At 44.7% G+C, this 21,759-nt stretch overlaps 1 protein-coding gene across 4 annotated transcripts in view; it reads right to left on the bottom strand.

The window, feature by feature from the left end:
* The window catches only part of kctd17 (potassium channel tetramerization domain containing 17), a 48,359-nt gene that overhangs the window by 6,804 nt on the left and 19,796 nt on the right, over positions 1-21,759 (bottom strand). Inside the window, exons 2-6 of one of the 4 annotated variants that reach the window (XM_015974452.3) lie at positions 16,417-16,525; positions 15,501-15,592; positions 14,274-14,420; positions 7,893-8,018; positions 6,089-6,218 (exon numbers count right to left, since the gene is read on the bottom strand). In XM_015974452.3, coding sequence (XP_015829938.1) covers positions 6,117-6,218; positions 7,893-8,018; positions 14,274-14,420; positions 15,501-15,592; positions 16,417-16,525 — 576 coding nt within the window. In that variant the 3' untranslated portion in view covers positions 6,089-6,116. The remainder of the gene's footprint in view (positions 1-6,088; positions 6,219-7,892; positions 8,019-14,273; positions 14,421-15,500; positions 15,593-16,416; positions 16,526-21,759) is intronic. The other 3 variants (XM_015974455.3, XM_015974453.3, XM_015974456.3) reach the window with 3 other exon arrangements.

Raw genomic sequence — 21,759 nt, 5'->3', positions numbered from 1 at the left:
TTAACTCCGTATGTGTAGAAACTGATCTGCTGCACTCAAGAGACAGAAGCACTCCATGTCACAGCACAGGTAACGGGAGCCTGTGGAGATCTGCAGTTTAATCAATATTTGAAAGAGCTCTTACGCAACAAACTGACAACAAGAACCTGAGGTAACAGAAGACATCCCTTGTTGTGTCTCCTGCTGATGTTCGGAGGGATAAACAGCACTCAAACGCTAAGTCTCTCTGCTACAGCTCAACAACAACATACACCACCATGAGGATATTGGGTCCAACCCCCACCAGTTAGATACTGACTGTAGTACATCATTGCAATAGGGTGGGGGTTGGATGTTGAATGTTTGTCGTTAGATACTTCAGCCAGTATCCAACTGGGCCGAGAATATTCCACTGATCTCCAAACATGAGAGGGTTGTCTCCTGCTCAGACGGAGTTTCAGGTTGCTTGAACTTCGAACGTGCAAAACATTTGCAAAACAAATGCTCTTTCAAAGCAGCTGCAGAGTAATTTTATATTAAAGGTGCAATATGTGATGTTTTTCTTGCTGTTCAAGCATGCTGCAAATTGAATAAAAGAATAAAACCTTTCATTTTCATTTCAAATACTTCAATGACCTGTACCAAATTTCTGAATCTGGCTCCCCACGTTGGCCTTCTGTTCAAGTCTGAACAGCTCAGTCCCCTGAATGTTTATGTAGACAGATACTCTGTCCCACCCACTGATGAAATAACCTGGTCCTTCAGGATATTCAGGTAGTCAGCTGACCTCATTCTTGGAGCACATCCTGTTGCTGAACTTAGACCTCTTAGATATAAACACTAGATGGCTCGTCCCCGCTGTTCGCCAATGGGATGTGACGTAGGCCATCTTACCTCAGACAGCTGCCCCCTTTCTTGACATTGGGGTGTTTGGTGCATGTACTATTTAAACAACTCTAACTTGCTCAATTTTCAACTGATTTTCAAAAGGTTTGATTTGTTATAAACGCCAGAGATGTGTCTATGAAATAGGATGGGTTTGGCCCAGAAATTCTTGTTATTTCATCTAGTGTTTATATACATATCTATGCTAGACCTGACCAACTGCAGCAACCCCAGATCATAGCACTGCCCCCACAGGCTTGTACAGTAGGCACTAGGCATGATGGGTGCATCACTTCATCTGACTCTCCTCTTACCCTGATGCGCCATCAGTCTGGACCAGGGTCCATCTGGACTCAGACCAGTTTTTAATAATGTGTTGGACAGTTCAGATTCAGTTGTTTCTACAATCTCCTTAGATGTTTTCTCTGCTTGATGCCAAAGATCTGACCCTTCTCACACAGACTAACATCTTTTCCACAACCACCAGATGTGTCTTTGCACATGGTTGTTTAAGAAGCAAGAAGCAGCTCATTAAACCAGTTGGGGTTCCATAACTTGTTGCAGCTGAAAGATGAACAGCATGCAGTAATTGTCTAATAAGAGGCTCCTGTTTGTTCAGTTAAATCCGGGTGGAGACTTTTTAATGGCGTATGTGATTCTATGTACTTAGGTGTTTCTCTTGTACCTCTGCTGCCCCCCCCCCCCCCCCTTCCGAACAGGACATTCTGTTTGTGACACTAGGCAGTAGGGGTGTAACGGTACGCTAAAATCGTATTCGGTTCAGTGTTTTAACGAGCTCAGTTCGATAAATTGTTGGTATATTATTATTATATTTATTTATTATCTGAAGCGGCTCCTATGCTGAGCAGAACCAGGTGTCATCACAGGCTGCTGATCTAGCATGTCTAATTATTTCACAGGTTATTTGCGCAGCTATGAGTGTCACACTCATACAGACTAGAGTTGTGTTTGACTGTTGATGCTCCGTGTTTTTATTTCTGCAGCGAGCTTTAAAAACTCACCTCACACCGCCCAGAGTTTCTTTTTTACAACTCGTATTGAATAACCAGCTTCCTCCACGCCGTATTTTTGTTGTATGATGAAAACTTTACATCAGTTGTCCCAGGGAGAAGTTCAGCAGACGTGTTTGTTTAGATTTTTGCCGCTGTGTGTCTGCAGTGTGAGAGAAGGGAGGGGCAACGCAACGCTTCGTTCAGGCTCCAGTAGCAGCGACAGCCAGCTGGTTTGATCCACTCTGAAAGGCCTTGATCAGAATTTGCAGATCACATTTTTTAAACAGATACCGGGCGCGTGCAACCATCATGCATCACACAATACAGCGTCTGTGCGGGAACTCGTCTAGGAACTTTTATCTGCTGCACTTAAATCGTGCAAAAAAAAATTCATTATTTAACAGAAAATAAAAACCCAAAATGGTACACCAGTGGACCGCCCCGAAACGGTTCAACACTCCCCGTGAACCGCTACACCCCTACTAGGCAGCTATAAGCTAGCTTCATTTCCTCTTTGGCTGCTTGGCACAGAACCAGCATTACGTGTACAGGTGTGTGCAGCGGGTTGAGACACATTCAGAGGAGCAGTTTGTTGGATGGGTTCTGATCCAATAATTAAGAACAACAAGCTTTTTCCAGGATTGCATGTTTCAAAGATAATTAGGCCCGAGCAGCGAAAGCGCTGCGAAGGCCTCTTGTTTTTGCTCTGTTTATTATTTATTATTCTTAGCCCGCTTTGAACGGCTTTTTGGGAACCTTAACATACCCCAAAACTCACAATATTTTGCACACTTGTCAGGCCTGGTGAAAAATTTGATATTTTAAAGGTCCCAAAAAAATCGCAAAGAAAATGGCTGAACAGCGCCCCCTAGAAAGTGAGAAAAACCCCTCTCCATTAAGCTTAGTTTATCATACAGTTATGAAATTTGGTACACTTGTAGTACTCAACAGTCCGCACAGAAAAGTCTTTTGCAAGCATGGTCAATATCAAACAGGAAGTCGGCCATTTTGAGTTGAAATGGCGATTTTTGGCCGTTTTTGCCGTTTTTAGGGTCAGTTTCTCATTGGATTGCTCGATCATTTTTCGCACGATCGTCTCAAAAATGGTATAAAATTGCTCAGAAGAAATGGCCGAACAAAATGAGACAAGGATTCTGAGTTTTCGTATATGTTGAAGGGGCGGGGCCAGGCCTCGAAGTTTTCTACTCGCCAAAAAAAATTAAAACTGCTATAACTTCATAATTGAATGGAATAGAGTTACCAAACTTTCTGTGGTCATTCGTCATCCACCCACAAAGTAAAATGAATGGTCGGATGATGACATCACATAAGCCCAGCCCCCTCAGGACCAAAAAGGTCAAGTTTAACTATGAAAGGTCCCAAATGGCCCCATTTCACTCAATCCCCACAAATTTGTAGCTGTTAACTCAAGACAAGTGGGGGTTGCTTGGCGTCACTTTATGGGAGTTTTCGACAGAGGGCGGGGCTGTGGCAGCGCGGCGAAGTCAGGCGTACCGCCGTGGCCTTACGTTTGCCTCCCATTTCGTCATTTCTAAAAATATCGTCACGAAACTTCTTGTGAGTGATCCTAGTCCGGCCCCCCAAAAGATCTGATGTGAACATCCGGTGGGCGTGGCCTATTTTCTGAAATAGCGCCCCCTAGGACCATTAAAACTGTCAGCCCCAAGCCATGCTTTGACTGAGGATTACGAAATTTGGTACACTAATGTGGTGTCTCAGGACCTACAAAAAAGTCTCTTGGACCCAAGTGCAAAGTCGTACAGGAAGTCGGCCATTTTGGTCCAAGTACGCGATTTAGTGGTTTTCGCACACGTTGTTTGGAGAGTGATGCTCCGTCGTCCTTTTCACCAATCTCCTTCAAACTTCTGCCATATGCTCTTAAGTCATAGGGGAAAAAATTCAACCGTCGGATTTTTCAAAAGTTGAAAGGTGTGGGCGTGGCTAAGCCTCAAACTTTGACCTGTCGCCACGCCACTCTTTTTTTCACAGCTCCCTACTGGACTCCTTTTACCCAATCACCAGGATTCTGTGGCAAACACCAGTAGACAACTTGAGGTTACTTGGTGTCCAGTACTGGTAGGTTTCGAAAAAAGGCGGGGCTTTGGGAGCATGGCGAAAATCGCCATCACGCCATGGAAATACGTTTGCCTCTCATTTCTTCAGTTATCGTGATATCACTACGAAACTTCTGGTGAGTGATCCTAGTCTGCCCCCAAGAGAAATAGACAGCTGAAGTTTGTGGGCGTGGCCTATTCTCATAAATAGCGCCCCCTAGGACCATTTAAACTAATAGCCCCAAGCCATGGTTTGACTGAGGATTACGAAATTTGGTACACTAATGTGGTGTTTCAGGACCTACAAAAAAGTCTCTTGGACCCAGGCGCAAAGTCGCACAGAAAGTCGGCCATTTTGGTCCAAGTACGCGATTTAGTGGTTTTCGCACACGTTGTTTGGAGAGTGATGCTCCGTCACCCTTTTCACCAATCGCCTTCAAACTTCTGCTATGTTCTCTTAAGACATAGGGGAAAAAATTCAACCGTCGGATTTTTCGAAAGTTGAAAGGTGTGGGCGTGGCTAAGCCTCAAACTTTGACCTGTCGCCGTGCCACTCTTTTTTTCACAGCTCCCTACTGGACAATTTTTACCCAATCAGCAGGAATCTCTGGCAACTGGCAGTAGACAACTTGAGGTCACTTGGTATCCAGTACTGGCAGGTTTCAAAAAAAGGCGGGGCTTTGGGAGCATGGCGAAAATCGCCATCACGCCATGGAAATACGTTTGCCTCTCATTTCTTCAGTTACAGGGATGTCACTACGAAACTTCTGGTGAGTGATCCTAGTCTGACCCCCAAGAGACATAGACAGCTGAAATTTGTGGGCGTGGTCTAATTTCTGAAATAGCGCCCCCTAGGACCATTTAAACTATCAGCCCCAAGCCATGCTTTAACTGAGGATTACGAAATTTGGTACACTAATGTGGTGTCTCAGGACCTACAAAAAAGTCTCTTGGAGCCAAGCGCAAAGTCACACAGGAAGTCGGCCATTTTGGTCCAAGTACGCGATTTAGTGGTTTTCGCACACGTTGTTTGGAGAGTGATGCTCCGTCGCCCTTTTCACCAATCACCTTCAAACTTCTGCTATATACTCTTAAGACATAGGGGAAAAAATTCAACCGTCGGATTTTTCAAAAGTTGAAAGGTGTGGGCGTGGCTAAGCCTCAAACTTTGACCTTTCGCCATTACTTTACTTGACTTAATAACTCCCATGTGCATGATCAGATCTTTTTCAAAATTTGTCTGTGTGATCATTGACCATATGTGTAAAAAATGACAATGTGGACAGCTGACATCACCTAAGCCCCGCCCCCTGACTACAGGAAGTTATTTTTTTATGCTGAAATGCCCATATTTGTCCCCTCTAATTTAGTCAACATGACAACAAGGTCATGCACTGTCTTCATGATGCTTTATTGACCATTCAGATCTGATAGCTTTCCACAAAGGGAGGGGCTTTGATGCCATGGCGATTTCTGGCGTAACGCCGTAACCTTACAATTCAATTTAATGGTGAGCTCAGAGCGGATGCTGAATCAGGGTGAGGTGCGGACTAGGAGGCCATTCGCGGTTTCTGGTGTCGGGGTGGTTGACGTTTCTGTTCTGCGAGACGTGCCCAGGTGCCCCGGGCTGCCGGCCAGGCCCGAGCGGCGCGGAGCCGCGAGGGCCGAACAACGCTGCTTGCAGCTTTAATTCTATTTTTTTTTTGACAAAACATTAAATTTATTGGTTGAGCATCTCAAGCAATATATTGAAAAAAGCTCAAGAAAAACATCTATTATTGCACCTTTATTAATAATAATAATACTAATAATAATATAGTTAATAGCTGAGGGGAACTTGAGTATCATGAGGTGTCTATGGATAAAATGTGTTTTTATTGCAAAATTATTTTGAAAACATTATTACAATATCTAGTTTCTTAAATAAGCAACAGATAAGACTGGGAACTATAATAATTAAGTCCCACATCAAGATGGATTAAAGCTCACTCTGTGCTGTGACATGAAACACTGTGTACACACACGCACGCACGCACACACACACACACACACACACACACACACACACGCACACACGCGCGCACACACTAAGGTCTTCTAGATCTACCCAATAACACATCTTGTGCAGTTCCTCACCCTTTCCTGCCTCTTTCGATACAAAGCATCACTCTCTAAGCCACTCATTCGGTGTAGTTTCTCTCCCTCCCTCCTCATTCTCCTCATCCTCCTCCTCCTTCGCTGCTTCATCCTCTTGCATCTCTGCCGGCTTCATTCAGCACAAAGGAAAGAAGGAAGGAAGGAAGGAGGGAGGGAGACAAAGGAATAAAAAAACAAGACAGAAAATAACAAAGCACGCTGATGAGTGTCAGTGAGATGTTGTGAGATAAATACAAGTAAATGGTGAAAACCCCAGTGAGATGAGCTCTGTGAATGATGGGAGACAATGTGGTTGAAGAAATGACATTTGGAGCTTTTGGTGGAGATCTAAGCACTTGAGTGAGAGGAGGCTGTTCACACACAGAACAGGGACATGATTAACCCTCTGGGGTCCACGGACGCGTATCCGCGTCTTTAGATCAGGTCTGATTTGGGTCGCTGTAGCAGCAAGACTCCGCCTCCCTGAGTTTTGGTTTCAATTCAGCTTTAAAAAGGAGATTATAAACTACACCCCAGTTTTTAAATTGTGTTAATAGGCAACGTAAAAGTGGAGTTATACTAAACTAAAAAAACGACCTATTTTTAGACTATCTGACAACTTGTCAAAACAGCAGTTTAGTAATCCGTGAGAGGGAAAGTGCTTGTGAACATAAAAAACCCACAAAAACATGAGATCCTTTTGCTGTTGGTGGAAGTCTCACATATTCAGTTGATAAAAACTATCATTATGTAGCTGAGAGAGAGGAAGGCCGCACGAGTAACGAGATGTGCGCAAAAAGGAGCCGCTTCGCGGGGAAAGGAGTGGCGCCAACGGAGTAACAACAAACAATTAGACAGATATTGACGGTAAACTTCATATTTTGGAGCGATCCGGACAGATTTATTGTCTCTGCAGTTTAGTAGGCTTTTATTAGGCTTTATTAAAGGATGATGAGAAGGATAAATGTCCACCGGGCAGTTCAGATAGTAGTACGGCTGTTATTTGAACTGGAAGCAGAGGAAGTGGACGGAGACTCACAGCTGGAGTCTGAGGCAAATAGCGAGGATGTTGATGACGATGTGGCAGATCCATCCATCCTCATAGAGGAGTTGGGTCATGATGAGGTAGAGGATGAAGGCAGAGATCCAGCTCCTCGGAGATCCAACAAGAAGAGTGGGCGGCGCAACGCAGCTGTCAGATCTCGGTGTGAGACAGAGCCACTCCCCACTCCAAAATGCATGTACGTTATTGCCAAATTAATAAAATAACTATAAATTTAGATAGTCCAGGTTGTCCTGAAAAAAATGATGCCCCATAAGGCAATATTTATTGTTTTTATTAGAAAATACAAAAGAAAAACCAAAATGAGTCAAAAACAGTGATTTACACCCTGGACCCTGAGGGCTAATAATTTTTTTTAAATTTGTTATTTGCTATATTTAGTCATATTTTTTATAAATGTACAGTCTAGATTACCATTCTAAATTATAAAAAAAAAAAAACATTCGTCATAAATGTATTGGTTTCACAGTAAAATAAACAACTTTTTTTCCAATTCGGATTTTATGATTTTGAGTGATTTAAGGTCTAATATGCAACCCCTTTATGTTCAAATATAAAAAATAAGCATAAATTCATAAAGTCCAGTTTGTGCTGAAAATATTGATCCATATAAGGCAGTGGTTATGGTTTTTATTTTGGAAATACAAGGGAAAACTCTAAATTAGTCAAAAACGGCAAATTACACCCTGGACCCCAGAGGGTTAATCACGTATCAACTATATCAAATCTGAAATACTTCACCTTGGTTTTGTGGCTCTGCTCTGTACTTAGACCAGATCCGGGCGTGTGGAGCTCCTTGGAGACGACGCACAAGAACTCAGCCTGGTCTTCAGTCCCGTAGCTGTAGGACGAGCCGATGTTCACCATCTGAGGAAGAGCAAGATGCAGATCCAGAAAGATGCACAGAGGGCAGAGAGACGTGAGGAAGGATCAGCATTTCCACAGAGGAGAACAGAGGCAGAAACTTACAGGCAAAAGTGGGGATTCAATACGAAAGCAAGAAATTACTTAAGTGCTCATGCAGGGCTGAGCTTAAGGGAGGAGCGGAGTCAAAAGTCTGATGGCTAAACAAGAACACTGTTCAGGCATAAAAACAAACCTGAGCTGCCAGCAGCTGAGCAGCATGCAGAGGAGCTGGGATTTAAAAGTGTGGAACACTGAAAAAACTTTTTAAAAATCTGATTTCTGATTATAATCAGTCAATCTGAGTTTTCCATGCAGGCTGAACATGAAAATAGTCTCCTACACCTATCTCTTGCTATAGATTCTGATAGAAAATAGACTGTGAAACTCTAGGATTTGAAAATCCTGACAGATCTACGTCACACAGTCACTGAACGTTCATGGACTCTCCCATGTTTGCTCACGACGGGGAAGGCTGTTGTTGGTTTAACACCCAGGAAACAGAAGAGAACATCCCAACTAGTAGAATCTAACCGTTAGCATTAGCAACCCCAGCACAGCAGAAATCCTCCAGGCTTGTGCTATTTGTGGAGATAAAACGTTAGTGGTAGAGTCACGTTGCTGTTAGCCAATCAGAGGAGAGATGTATGAATATCAGGAAATGAGACTCCAAAACCTGCCGTCTGAAGCTCAGCTGTGATGTGGCTCATTCTAGTTCCTGAAACTGGCACACCAGAGCTTTGTTTTAAGGCATTCATTTCTACTGGAGACCACTGCAAATGTAACGGTTAAATGAGTCTTCCACACCTTTAAAGCAAGGGGGTGGAGTGGGGGGCCCTGAATATAGGTGTAATCGACACTTAGGTTTAGTTGTGAGGATATTAATAATAATAAAGTAAACTGGATTTGTTGTGAAATAAAGACTTTAAATGATCAGCATAGGAACTAATCTGTGCAGGTTTGATGTTCATGAACGTTTCCCAACAGCAACACATCCTGCTATCCCAGTCCTGACCAGTAGGTGTCACTATGGAGGAAAAAATCAAAGATGTCTACTTTTCTGTACATAGAGGTTTAAATTGCAGCAGAGCTTTTAGTTTTTTCCTTATATTCCTGGTGTGATGAGCCTAAGTAGGAGGCCAGCGTGACGAGACCTGCTTCCTATTCTCAAAAGCCAAGCCACACATGGGTCTCACATCAGAAATACACCTCCAGCTACTGCTACCTGAAGTACAACCCACCACTACTCTGCAACAGAAGTCATTGTTGATCTTGCAATTTCATTGTCATTAAGATTCTTCTCCTTCTTGAACCTTCACCTTATCGTGGTGGAGGAGTTTGAGTGCCCTAATGATCCTAGGAGCTATGTTGTCTGGGGCACTTTGTGCCCCTGGTAGGGTCTCCCATGACAAATTGGTCTTAGGTGAAGGGTGAGACAAAGAACGGTTCACAGGATCTTTCATGGATGTAAATTCAAAGAGTTGGAGTACCCGGCCCGGAGCGTTACCGGGGTCCCACCCTGGAGCCAGACCTGGGGTTGTGGCCCGTGAGCGAGCACATGGTGGCCGGGCTTTCGCCCATGGGGCCCGGTCGGGCCCAGCCCGAACCGGATACATGGGCTCATCCAACTGTGGACCCACCACCCGCAGGAGGAACCTGAAGGGTCCTGTGCAATGTGGATCGGGTGGCAGACCAAGGCGGGAGCATTGGCGGTCCGATCCCCGGACAAGAAAACTGGTTTTTGGGACATGGAACGTCACCTCGCTGGCGGGGAAGGAGCAGGAACTTGTGGCAGAGGTTGAGCGGTACCGGCTAGATATAGTCGGACTCACCTCGACACATAGCACTGGCTCTGGAACCCAAGTCCTTGAGAGGGGTTGGACACTCTCCTTTGCTGGAGTTGCTTCGGGTGAGAGGCGGAGGGATGGGGTTGGCTTTTTGTTAGCCCCAAGACTCTCTGCCTGTGTGTTGGGGTTTACCCCGGGGGACGAGAGGGTAGCTTCCCTGCGCCTACGGGTCGGGGAACGGGTCCTGACTGTTGTTTGTGCTTATGGGTCAAAAATCAGTTCAGAGTACCCACCCTTTTTGGAGTCCCTGGGATGACTGCTAGATAGTGCTCCATCAGGGGACTCCATTGTCCTGCTGGGGAACTTCAATGCTCACGTGGGCAATGACAGCTTGACCTGGAGGGGTGTGACTGGGAGGAACGGCCCGCCTGATCTGAACTCAAGTGGTGTTTCGTTATTGGACTTCTGTGCAAGCCACAGTTTGGCCATAACGAACACCCTGTTCGAACATAAGGATGCCCATCGGTACACTTGGTACCAGGGCAGCCTAGGTCGCAGGTCGATGATAGACTTTGTAGTTGTATCATCTGAACTGCGGCCGTATGTTTTGGACACCCGAGTGAAGAGAGGAGCGGAGCTGTCAACTGATCACCACCTGATGGTGAGTTGGATCAGATGGGAGGGGAAGATGTCGCGTAGACCTGACAGACCCAAACGCATAGTGAGAGTCTGCTGGGAACGCCTGCCAGAAGAACCTGTCAACATGGTCTTCAACTCCCACCTCCGACAGAGCTTTGACCGCGTTCCGAGAGCAGTGGGGGACATTGACTCCGAGTGGGCCTTGTTCTACTCTGCGATTGTTGAGGCGGCTGTTGCTAGCTGTGGTCGCAAGGTGGCTGGTGCCAGTCGTGGTGGCAACCCCCGTACCCGCTGGTGGACGCCAGAGGTTCGGGGAGCCGTCAGGCTGAAGAAGGAGGCCTACAGGGCATGGCTGGTCTGTGGGTCTCCAGAGGCAGCAGACAGGTACTGGATAGCCAAGCAGGATGCAGCAGTGGCAGTTGCCGAGGCAAAATCTCGGGCGTGGGAGGAGTTTGGTGAGGCCATGGAGAAAGACTATCGATCGGCTTCAAAGAGGTTCTGGCAAACTGTCCGGCTCCTCAGGAGAGGAAGGCAGCAACTCACTCACACTGTTTACAGTGGGGATGGGGAGCTGCTGACGTCAACAGGGGCTATAGTCGGACGGTGGAAAGAATACTTTGAGGAGCTCCTCAATCCCACCTATGCACATTCCGAGGAGGAACCAGAGCCGGGAGACCTGGGGATGGACTGTCCAATCTTGGGGGCAGAAGTTTCTGAGGTTGTCAAACAACTACACAGCGGCGGAGCCCCGGGGGCGGATGAGGTTTGTCCTGGGTATCTCAAGGCTATGAATGTTGTAGGGCTGTCATGGTTGACACGTCTCTGCAACATTGCATGGTCATCGGGGGCAGTTCCTGTGGAGTGGCAGACTGGGGTAGTGGCCCCCATTTTTAAGAAGGGTGACCTGAGGGTGTGTTCCAACTATAGGGGGATCACACTCCTCAGCCTCCCTGGAAAGGTCTACTCCAAGGTACTGGAGAGGAGGGTCCGATCGATAGTTGAATCTCAGATTGAGGAGCGATGTGGTTTTTGTCCTGGCCGTGGAACTGTGGACCAGCTCTATACCCTTGCAAGGGTGATGAGGGGGCATGGGACTTTGCCCAAAACAATCCACGTGTTTTGTGGATTTGGAGAAGGCTTATGACCGTGTCCCCAGGGGCACCCTGTGGGGGACGCTCCAGGAGTATGGGGTGGGTGGCTTTCTGTTAAAGGCCATTCAGTCCCTTTACCAGAGGAGTGTGAGTTTGGTACGCATAGCTGGGAGTAAGTCGGACCTGTTCCCGGTGAGGGTTGGACTCCACCAGGGCTGCCCTTTGTCACCGGTTCTGTTCATTACCTTTATGGACAGAATTTCTAGGTGCAGCAGTGGTGTGGAGTGTGTCGAGTTTGGTGGCAGGAGAATCTCGTCTCTGCTTTTTGCGGATGATGTGGTCCTCCTAGCTTCATCCAGCTCTGACCTTCAGCTCTTGCTGGGTAGGTTCGCGGCCGAGTGTGAAGCGGCTGGGATGAGGATCAGCACCTCCAAATCTGAGACCATGGTTCTCGACCGGAAAAAGGTGGCTTGCCAACTCCGGGTCGGGGGAGAGGTCCTACCTCAAGTGGAGGAGTTTAAGTATCTCGGGGTCTTGTTCGCGAGTGAGGGTAGGAGGGATCGGGAGATCGACAGGCGGATTGGTTCGGCATCTGCAGTTATGCGGACGCTGAGCCAGAAAGCCAGGCTCTCGATTTACCGGTGGATCTACGTCCCAATCCTCACCTATGGTCATGAGCTTTGGGTAATGACCGAAAGAACGAGATCGCGGATACAAGCGGCCGAAATGAGTTTCCTCCATAGGGTGGCTGGGCTCAGCCTTAGAGATAGGGTGAGGAGCTCGGACATTCGGAAGGGACTCAGAGTAGAACCGCTGCTCCTCCGGATTGAAAGGAGCCAGTTGAGGTGGTTTGGGCATCTGGTCAGGATGCCTCCTGGACGCCTCCCCGGGAAGTGTTTCGGGCATGTCCTGCCGGCAAGAGGCCCCCGGGTCGACCCAGGACACGTTGGAGAGGTTACATCTCCAATCTGGTCCGGGAACGCCTTGGGGTCCTGTCGGAGGAGCTGGTGGAGAAGGCCGGGGAGAGGACAGTCTGGAGCTCCCTAGTTGGGATGCTGCCCCCACGACCCGGACCTGGATAAGCGGAGGAAGACGACGACGATTAAGATTCTTGGTTTATACATTTGTTCCATGATGAATTGTATGAAAAAATAATCCCGTTGCATCTTTAATAGCATATTCTAACATTGACATCACCATGTATGTGCTGCTGGGTGCTAGACAAACTGCATTAACCAGTTGAAAACACCCAAACAGAGCGCTTGGACATTGATAAAAACAACTCAACAGACATCATATTCAAATGTTTATACTCAGCTACTCAATACTCAGAGTGCTCTAGTAACATTTTCTCTGTTTGTGTTTTTACTCTTAGGTTATTATTTGTGTTGCTACTTTTTAGACCACTAACCCTAACATCTGGTCAGAAGCCTTTTTCGTCCTCGTCTGAATGCTGTTTGGCCGACACATTCAGCTGGACCTTTTCATTTACACCACTGCCTCCTGCCTAATCGGCCCATTATTCTCAGGTGTAGGACCTTCCCCTCTGGAAAAAGTAATGGAACAAATATACATGCACCCCTTGATCTGCTCCACACATAGAAAATCTGCTCTTCTACATAAAAACTGTCACCCCTTTGCTCTTTCTGTCTTTAGCTTGACCTGTTTCCCTTTCCAGTTGTTTCATGTGGTCGTGGACCTTACCCAGCTTTGGAAGAATTATAAGAAATACGTCCCCCCAACATTTAATCTGGGCATCTTGAGTCAGAATAGCACCTCCTCCCATTGTTCCCGTTTGAACATCTTTGAGAATATGGCAAGCCGTTTTAACATTTAGGAGACAGTAATGCTACTTTTGTAATGTGGATTGAGTCAAATCCATAGGTACCCATGCAAATACACACTTGCTGGTCTAGAGCTACATCCCACAATGCATTGTGACGTTACGTCACAATCTATTTTTAGTTACTGTAAAATACGCTATTAGAAAATTAAGTTAAAACTACTTTAGAAACAATTTGAACCAAGTACTAAAGCTATGGTTCAAGCCTTTCTAGGTAGACGGTAGCCTTAATGTCATTAAAGTGAAACCCAACATCACAGCATTAGCATCATGCTAGCACGGCGTGATACGGTTTAAGAGCGTCGTGCCAGGACAGCAGTGGTGTGTGTGGCTGAAACACTGAGGGAACTTGTGATGACAATCTTATAGAACAATCTATGACAAAATATTATTTAGGAGTAACAGCGTCATGAATACCTTCTTGGGGGAGGTTTTATTTATTTGTCATGGGGGAGGTTTTATTTATTTGTCAAGATCCCAGTAAGAAGCGGTAGATGGTTTAAGATATGGAGGTCGTAACCACGTGGAGCAAACCAATACCTTCCTGCTGCATGTTCCTTCTGACATGGCATCGTTCATTTTCTCCCTCATACCAGGACTTCTTTTAACGCTGTTTTTTCTTAAAAATTTCAACAAACCACACACCATCTTCATTTTGCTGCAGGTGAAACATTTCTGTCACTAGAAATGGAACTGGGCCTACCTAAGTTAAATCTCACAACAGTAATGTGCTGCTTAAGGTTCTGTCTGTTGTTTTATATTATTTTGGGAGAGAAGAGGGCAGGAATCGGGTCGGGGCTGGGGGGTCAGACCAGGGGTCAAAACTGAAGGGGTCAGCAGCAGCGTGAGTCCAACCCACAGTCCAGAGCAGTCCGGTGCGGGGCTTTCTGCAGGCTCGCACGCTGACCTGCTCAAACTTCCAGCCGTCTGACATCGTGGAGACCATCTGGGTCAGCTCCTCCTCCTGGCACTGCAGCACCCGGTACACGTGTTTGGGGGGCACCTGCTGGGGGGAGGACAGGAGAGAGTTAAACACCAAGTGGAGGACATGTTTTATCTCCATTCATCCCAAAGAGACTAAGAGCGGCGAGTTCAGTTAATCACAGGAGAGGCGGATGTACGTTTGAGAGGGCACAGGGAGTGGATAAGAGTGGGTGGAAAAGGAAAATACATAACATTCCTAATGAAAAACTCTGAGAATCACAGTGTTGATGACAAAAAAAACAAGATTTTTAATCAATCAATGAATGAATCAATCAATCAATACTTTATTAATCCCAGAGGGAAATTAGAGTTTCAGTACACAAAATTCAAAGAATTGGTGACTGTGGCCATTTGCAACCCGAGTCGCACTACTTTCACACCTTTCACCTGTCAAGGTGAGTTTTAAAGCTTTTCCAGAACCTCACAGTGGTGATGAGGAGCAGTACTTATGAGTGGCGATGCACCGATAAAACATTTTTGGGCCAATACCGTCCGGGGGGTGGGGGGGCTCAGTACCGCAGCGCTCCTCCGTGAGAGCGGGGGGTGGGGGGGTGGGGTCGCACACGGGCTTTAGTTTTGTGGTGCCGTTCGCGTCAGCGGACACGGTAGGGTCGGGGAGGGGGGCGGGGCATGACGCTTAGCCTGGCGGGTGGCTGGGGGAAACCCAGAATATCACTGTAATGGGCGATAATCGATATACTGACATTAACGCTTCTAAAATCAGCAGATTTTGTAAACAATGAAAATGATTAAAGCTGAATTTACGTTATTATGTACACACACATACATACACCACACACATTTACACTTCTGAGATGATTACAATCACTGTCACATAACTAAACAAACATAAACAAATAGAAACAGGTTAAAACTCAAGCATTTTTAAGCATCCATAAAAACCCTGAAAATGTTACTTCTGGTATTTTTGCAGATGCAGATAAAGAAACAGGAACAAATATTAGCAAGCTTCTAGAAAAAAGGGACCACATTTCCTTTTATAAAACTGTTGCTCTGGAATATGTTAAATATCAGAGCAAACATCTCTGTTTGCACCTTCAAAGTAAAATATGAAGAACTGATTGTCGGGTTGTGAATTTACCTGTGTGGCTTTAGAGTCCCGCTCGATGATCCTCTCCTTTATCAGTTTGATAAGCGGGGTGATGTTGTAAAACTCAGCTTCTTCTAGGACTCCTTAAAACAAACAAACAACTTAGCTGCTGTCTGACACTCCAACACATAGATTGACAGCTTTATCTTACTTTATTATTTAAACTAGGACTTCTAGTTCTTACCTCCTGACAAGTTTTTTTTTTCCCTATAATGCTGTCAGCTTCTTAAAGATGTATTCATGGCTTTGGGTACCTGGGTCTCCTCTCTGTAGCCAGACCCTTTGGCCAAACACACATTTCCTCTACATAAACATTACTTTGATCAGTGTTGTAAGCGAAACACCAGAAGGCATTGAGCACACGCCAGTTACGGTAAACTAGAGGTGACCAATCCTGGTCCTCTAGGGCCATTGTCCTGCACATTTTAGAAGTTCCTCTGCTCAAACACACCTGGTTTTAATCACTGGTGACTAACAGGCTTCTACCCTGCTGAACAGGTGATTCAGCCATTGAATCGGGTGTGTTTGAGCAGGAAACAACTAAAACCTGATGGATAGTGGATCTCAGGGACTAAAATGTAGATGAAGAAGATACAAGTTCACTGGGGTCGTTCATATGACTTTACTGAAAACATGACAACTGTTTATAAAATAATAAAGTGATGAATATTTCTGCTGCTGTCCATCCAGTCCAAATACCTTTGCAGACCTATAAATTGTGAGATCCTGGTTGATGTACCTACTAAATTCTTCTGAATCTACTTCTTGATTTATAAGTTTTTCACATTCCACATTGTAAACCCAAAGTTGTTAACATGTGTTAGTTTTATCAACAGTTTTGATTCCAACTGAATAAATGAAAGCCTAGGGCCTGAACCCATCTGAGGAGTGTAAAAGCCTTTGACACCTTCCTCTGCCAGTTCTTTGTTGAACACCAGTTTGCCGTGTCTCAAGTAGTTGAGGATGGGCCCAAAGTAGGTGGGGTCTCTGTCAATCACGTAGGCTCCAGATTCATCCTGTAACACACAAGAGATGACAGAAAAAACATTAAAGAGTAAGTAGGTAGTTTTGGCTTGCTTTTAGCACCCCCCAGTGTTCATTATTAGAACCAAAGGAATAACTTCTCTCCTCGCTGTGCGTTCCGTCTTTTTAACACCTTAATACAACAGCTGAAATGCTTTCCAGCTTTCATTAGTGTCTACAGCAGTGATTCATCACTACATTAAAAAAATCAGCTGTGTTCTTGATCTAAAACCTGCTGGAAACATGCTGGAACCAGACAGGTTTGTCAGCTCAACAGAGCAGCCAGTGCGGTATTCTGGCCACAGGAGGCGATAAAGGCTGAGTGGCTTTTCATTAACCCTGCAAAGGATCATTTCAGCACATACTGGCTCAAAAAATTATTAAAAAATATGATATGCAAAGTATCCCTTTAACTCATTCACTGCCAGCCGTTTCCTGAACGGTAAAGCCCTTCATTGCCAGCGTTTCTCGCCGTTTTTACTGTTTAAGAGTCACAGAACGTTGCGCGCTAGGATTATGTCGACGCCAAAACAACCAAAACAAAGCGGAGACTCACCTCTTACATCAGGAAGAATCCACCCATTTCGAGCTTTATCCGTTCTTTCATAATGCGTTGTCGAACTGTGATCGGCAGACGCTTTTCCAGTTAGCGCCTCACTTTGTTTTACTGCAGCGGCCCAAAACGATCTCCTAACACTTGGATGTTCTGCTTCCTGATCATGTGACGTGTGACATATGCGGATGAGGATCGGCTTCAGAGTTGAGATGTTTGTTCTCTCGGCGCGGGAGCTCGTTCCGACGCCCACACAGTAAAAAAAAGTCGTCAGAGGCAGTGAATGAGTTAAGGACATTATAGGATTATATAAATAAGCATATTTTATAGAAACTAGGTTAACAATGGCTACAGCAACACTTTATTAAAATATCATGTAGCTAGGGGGACAGGGCAATATGGAAACAAATCCTATAACAATATTAATTTCATATCAGTCATTAAATATGTATCACAATGTTAAACAAACAACTATTTTCATTGATCTTTAGCGTTCTGTATTACTTTTAAGTAAGATCTGAAGATTATTGATTTATAGATTTATTTTCAACAGCTGAACATATCATGAAACGTTACATAACTGTTTTGATTAATGAAAGTTTTTTTTAACTAAAACCTTCAAGCATTACAGAACAGAACTCAAAATGGTAAATGGCCTGTATTTGATATAGGGTTGGTCTTATTTTCACACAAAAACTAAAATAACGTTTCCCCCAATTCAAAAGGAAGTGCTTTCTTGGTATCAAAAGGTGTCTTAAAAATTCACGGATATCATTTGTGAAATCCATGGCACATAACAAGCGAATTAGAAAATAGCGTTTTTAGCCCCATTGACTTGCATTCATTTTTCGTTCTTCCAGGGACCCATGGTGCAGAAGTAGATGGGCGTGACTTAGGCTTCCTATATGCGACCAAACATCATCTTCTGAATATTTTCATTCTGCTAATTTACAGATGGTGTATATATCTTTTTATATGTTGTTACTTTTTTTCAATTGCAACATGCACACACAACACACACACATAGGCTACATACACATACCAGTAAGCTAATGAGAACGCACTGAAACACAACCCAACTCCTCCTGCGACTTACAAGTGATAATGAAGCCAGCAGGTTGCCCTTGAGGCTAACAACAAAACACTAATCAGTCATCCTAGATGGCGGTGAGGTAGCATAATGAATCATAAAGGGAAGTGAACAAGGAGTGACCAGTAGAGTGGGGGACGGGTGCAGGGAGGGTCCTAGTTTGGAAGATGCTCTCTGAAGAGCTGGGTCTTCAGGAGTTTCTTGCAAATCAACAAGGATGCCCCTGTTCTGGTAGTGCTTGGTCCACATCTGTGGAATGACACATGAAGAGTCTGGATTGTCCTGAGCGTGGTGTAGGCACTGCAAGCCGATGATCCTTTGACGACCGTAGCAGCCGAGCCGTGATGTAAGCCTTTACAAGAGGATTCAGGTAGATGGGAGCCGTACCATCCAGGACTTTGTATGCTACTGTTAGCAATTTGAATTGGATTTGTGCAGCTAGTGGCTGCCAATGGAGCTCAGTGAACAGAGGGGTGACGCGCTCTTTTGGGCTGATTGAAGACCGAACGCGCTGCTGCATTCTGGACCACGAAGAAGTTACGGATACGGATCCAAACAGTTTATAATGCCGATTTTGTCCATGGACCGGTCCCTGATGTCTTTATGTAACATATCCCTGTATATTCTGCGTAATTTGGGGGATTTTAACATGTTTTTAAACACTTCCTTTGACCCAAATCTGCTTCTTCTCTGAGACATGCTTTTTGTTTTCATGGTTTGTTTACACTCGTAAGGCCATCAACATGTCTGCGCACATCCTAGAATGCTACGCATTATCATGTGTAATCCCAAGCCCTATACTCAGACTTTCTAATTTTTAAAAGATTTTCAGGTCGTTTTTGCAAAAACAACTTAACCCTTTGATGCATGAATGATGAAATCTTCAACCATGATTTTTTTTAACATTTTTTTTCATTCATCTTTAGGTGTGAATGAAACAAATTTCATATTTACATATTTTTTGTAAAATGTAATTTACAAATAATTTATTACATGTCCACCTCAGTGTACAGTGTGCAATCTGAACATGAAATATGTTGGCTTGACTTACTGAAGTACAAATGGAGGGGTTCAAATGCAATAAAGTCTTCAACAGCTGTGCTTAATAGCAAAAATAAATAAATAACAATTTTAAGTATCTGTCCACTGTAGTGACCATTATGCATCAAAGGGTTAAGAATTGCAATACATTAAACTCCTTTCCTTGACTCAGAGATCCTGGTTTAACGTACTGTGCTGAAACTGGACAACATTCAAATGAGCTGGCTTGTGGCCACTACCAGCCGACTCATGTAAACAGGTCTCTGTAACCACAGTACTGATTAAGACCCTTAAAAAAACACTCAAACTTATGAAGGCGGTATAGTGGGCCTGTCTTATCGTCACTGTTTATCCCTCCTCAGTATACTGGCACCAGGCCTATAAAGAGGTAGAAAGGAAGGAGATCTTAATTCTAGCTGTTACTACAAAACCTCCAACTTCAGTCTTTTCTTCTAGTGCTGGATAAAATAACCACCGTCTCCACACTTTGAGCCGGTGCTGTTCTTTGCATCCATTGGAATGTTTGAAGAACATCAGACACAGACTTAAAAATAGCTGGAAAAGCATTCCTTGACTGGCTGGAATGTACCTTTATGGTTTATATCCTTCTAACCAAAAAAGTAAGCACCAGACTTTGCCAATTAATCAAACCAATCTGAAGTGACAGAAGGAGTGCCAAAACAAATACGACAAACAAGTGGACATATCAGCAAGTTCAGGAGCAAATACAATGATCGATGGTGTGCTGCCAGCACAGTTTTCACAAAATCCATTCAGGAATCTGGGGAAGCTTCACCTGGAATTGCCTGAGGCTGGAGTCAGAGCATCAAGAGCCACACGCACGCACACACACGCGCACACACACACACACACACACACACACACACACACACACACACACACACACACACACGCGCACACACACACACACACACACACACACACACACACACCAATCCTACAAATGTGTTGATGTATCAAGCCACTCTTGAACCAGAGACATCAGAAGTGTCTCATCTCAGCCAAAGAAACTAAGAATTGGATAGTTGCTCAGTGGTCTAAGTCCTCTTTTCAGATAAAAACAAAGTCTGTGTAATTTGAAGTTTATGGTAATCAGAGTCTGGGCGAAAAGAGGAGAGGAACAGAATCCATGTTGCTTTAAGTTCAGAGTGAAGTTTCCACAGTCAGAGTGGGTTTGGAGCTCTTTATGTTCAGCTGATGTTGGTCCACTAAAGTCCACAGTACCAGGACCATTTAAGGCTCTTCATGTTTCCTTCTGCTGACGAGCTTTATGGAGATGCTGATTTAATGTACCACACTGCCAAAGGTACCAAAAGCTGGTTCCATGACCCTGGTGTTACTGGGCTGTATTGGTTAGTAAACTGGCCTAATATATTTTGCTCTGTATAACGAATCTATAGGAGTTTCACCCATATATCTACATTACATTAGTAAAGTATTTCTACATGTACCTGTATAATTTAATATTTATTATAAAACATTATAATTGGTATTTGCATTTCTGTTTATAAAAACAAATAAATCATGTTATTCATTTATTCTATAAAGTTTAAACACACTGCTGAAGGTTATACTGGCCTTGTCAGCAGTAAATGACCGTATACCTGAAAATAAAGCCAGAATGACATCAGCCAAAATGCTAAGTAACACCAGCGTGTCCTCCTAGACAGGAAGTTTGATGATATGATGTTGAGGGACAGTGTATGACAGAATAGCAGCCGGATAGAAGCATGTCAGAAAATCAAGTAAAATGTAAAAACTGTGTGTGTGAGCGTTTAGAGGGTGGCAGAGATGTGACTGCAGCACAGCACTGAGACAGAGCCAAAATGCACACACTTTCACACACACAATCCAAAGTGAGCAAAGCTGCAGCGGAAACCCAACAGACGTCTCATCAACGTGACTTGACTTGACAGTGTGGGCATGACAACACCAGTAGAAGCCTCCTGAAAATGTCATTGCCACAGTTTCCTTGTGTCACACAAACACGCACACACACACATGCACAAATGCACACACACACACACGCATCCACACAGACACACAAGCATGCACACAAACACACCCACACACGTACAAGGCACGCGCACACATACAAACACACACACACATGCACAAATGCACACACACGCATCCACACTGACACACATGCATGCACGGATGCACACAAACACACCCACACACGTACATGCACACATACGCACGCCTACACACGTACAAACAAACACACATGCTCGCACACATACACACAAGCATGCACGCATGCACACAAACACACACACACACACGTACAAGGCACGCGCACACGGACAAACACACACACACACGCTCGCACACATACACACAAGCATGCACGCAAGCACACTAACATACCCACACTTGTGCGCGCGTGCACACACACACACACACACACACACACACACACACACTAAGGACCTTTTGTTGCAAAAATCTATAATTTTCTATTATGGTACATCACAAGTTTCCAGTCTTCAACATGCTGTTCTTGTCTTTACTGCAAT

The sequence above is a fragment of the Nothobranchius furzeri genome, chromosome 16 (genome assembly GCF_043380555.1).
Source record: "Nothobranchius furzeri strain GRZ-AD chromosome 16, NfurGRZ-RIMD1, whole genome shotgun sequence".
In the NCBI taxonomy this organism is placed as follows: Eukaryota; Metazoa; Chordata; class Actinopteri; order Cyprinodontiformes; family Nothobranchiidae; genus Nothobranchius; species Nothobranchius furzeri.
The sequence above is the reverse complement of the archived record's forward strand: the minus strand, read 5'-3'. Positions and strand labels throughout refer to the sequence as shown.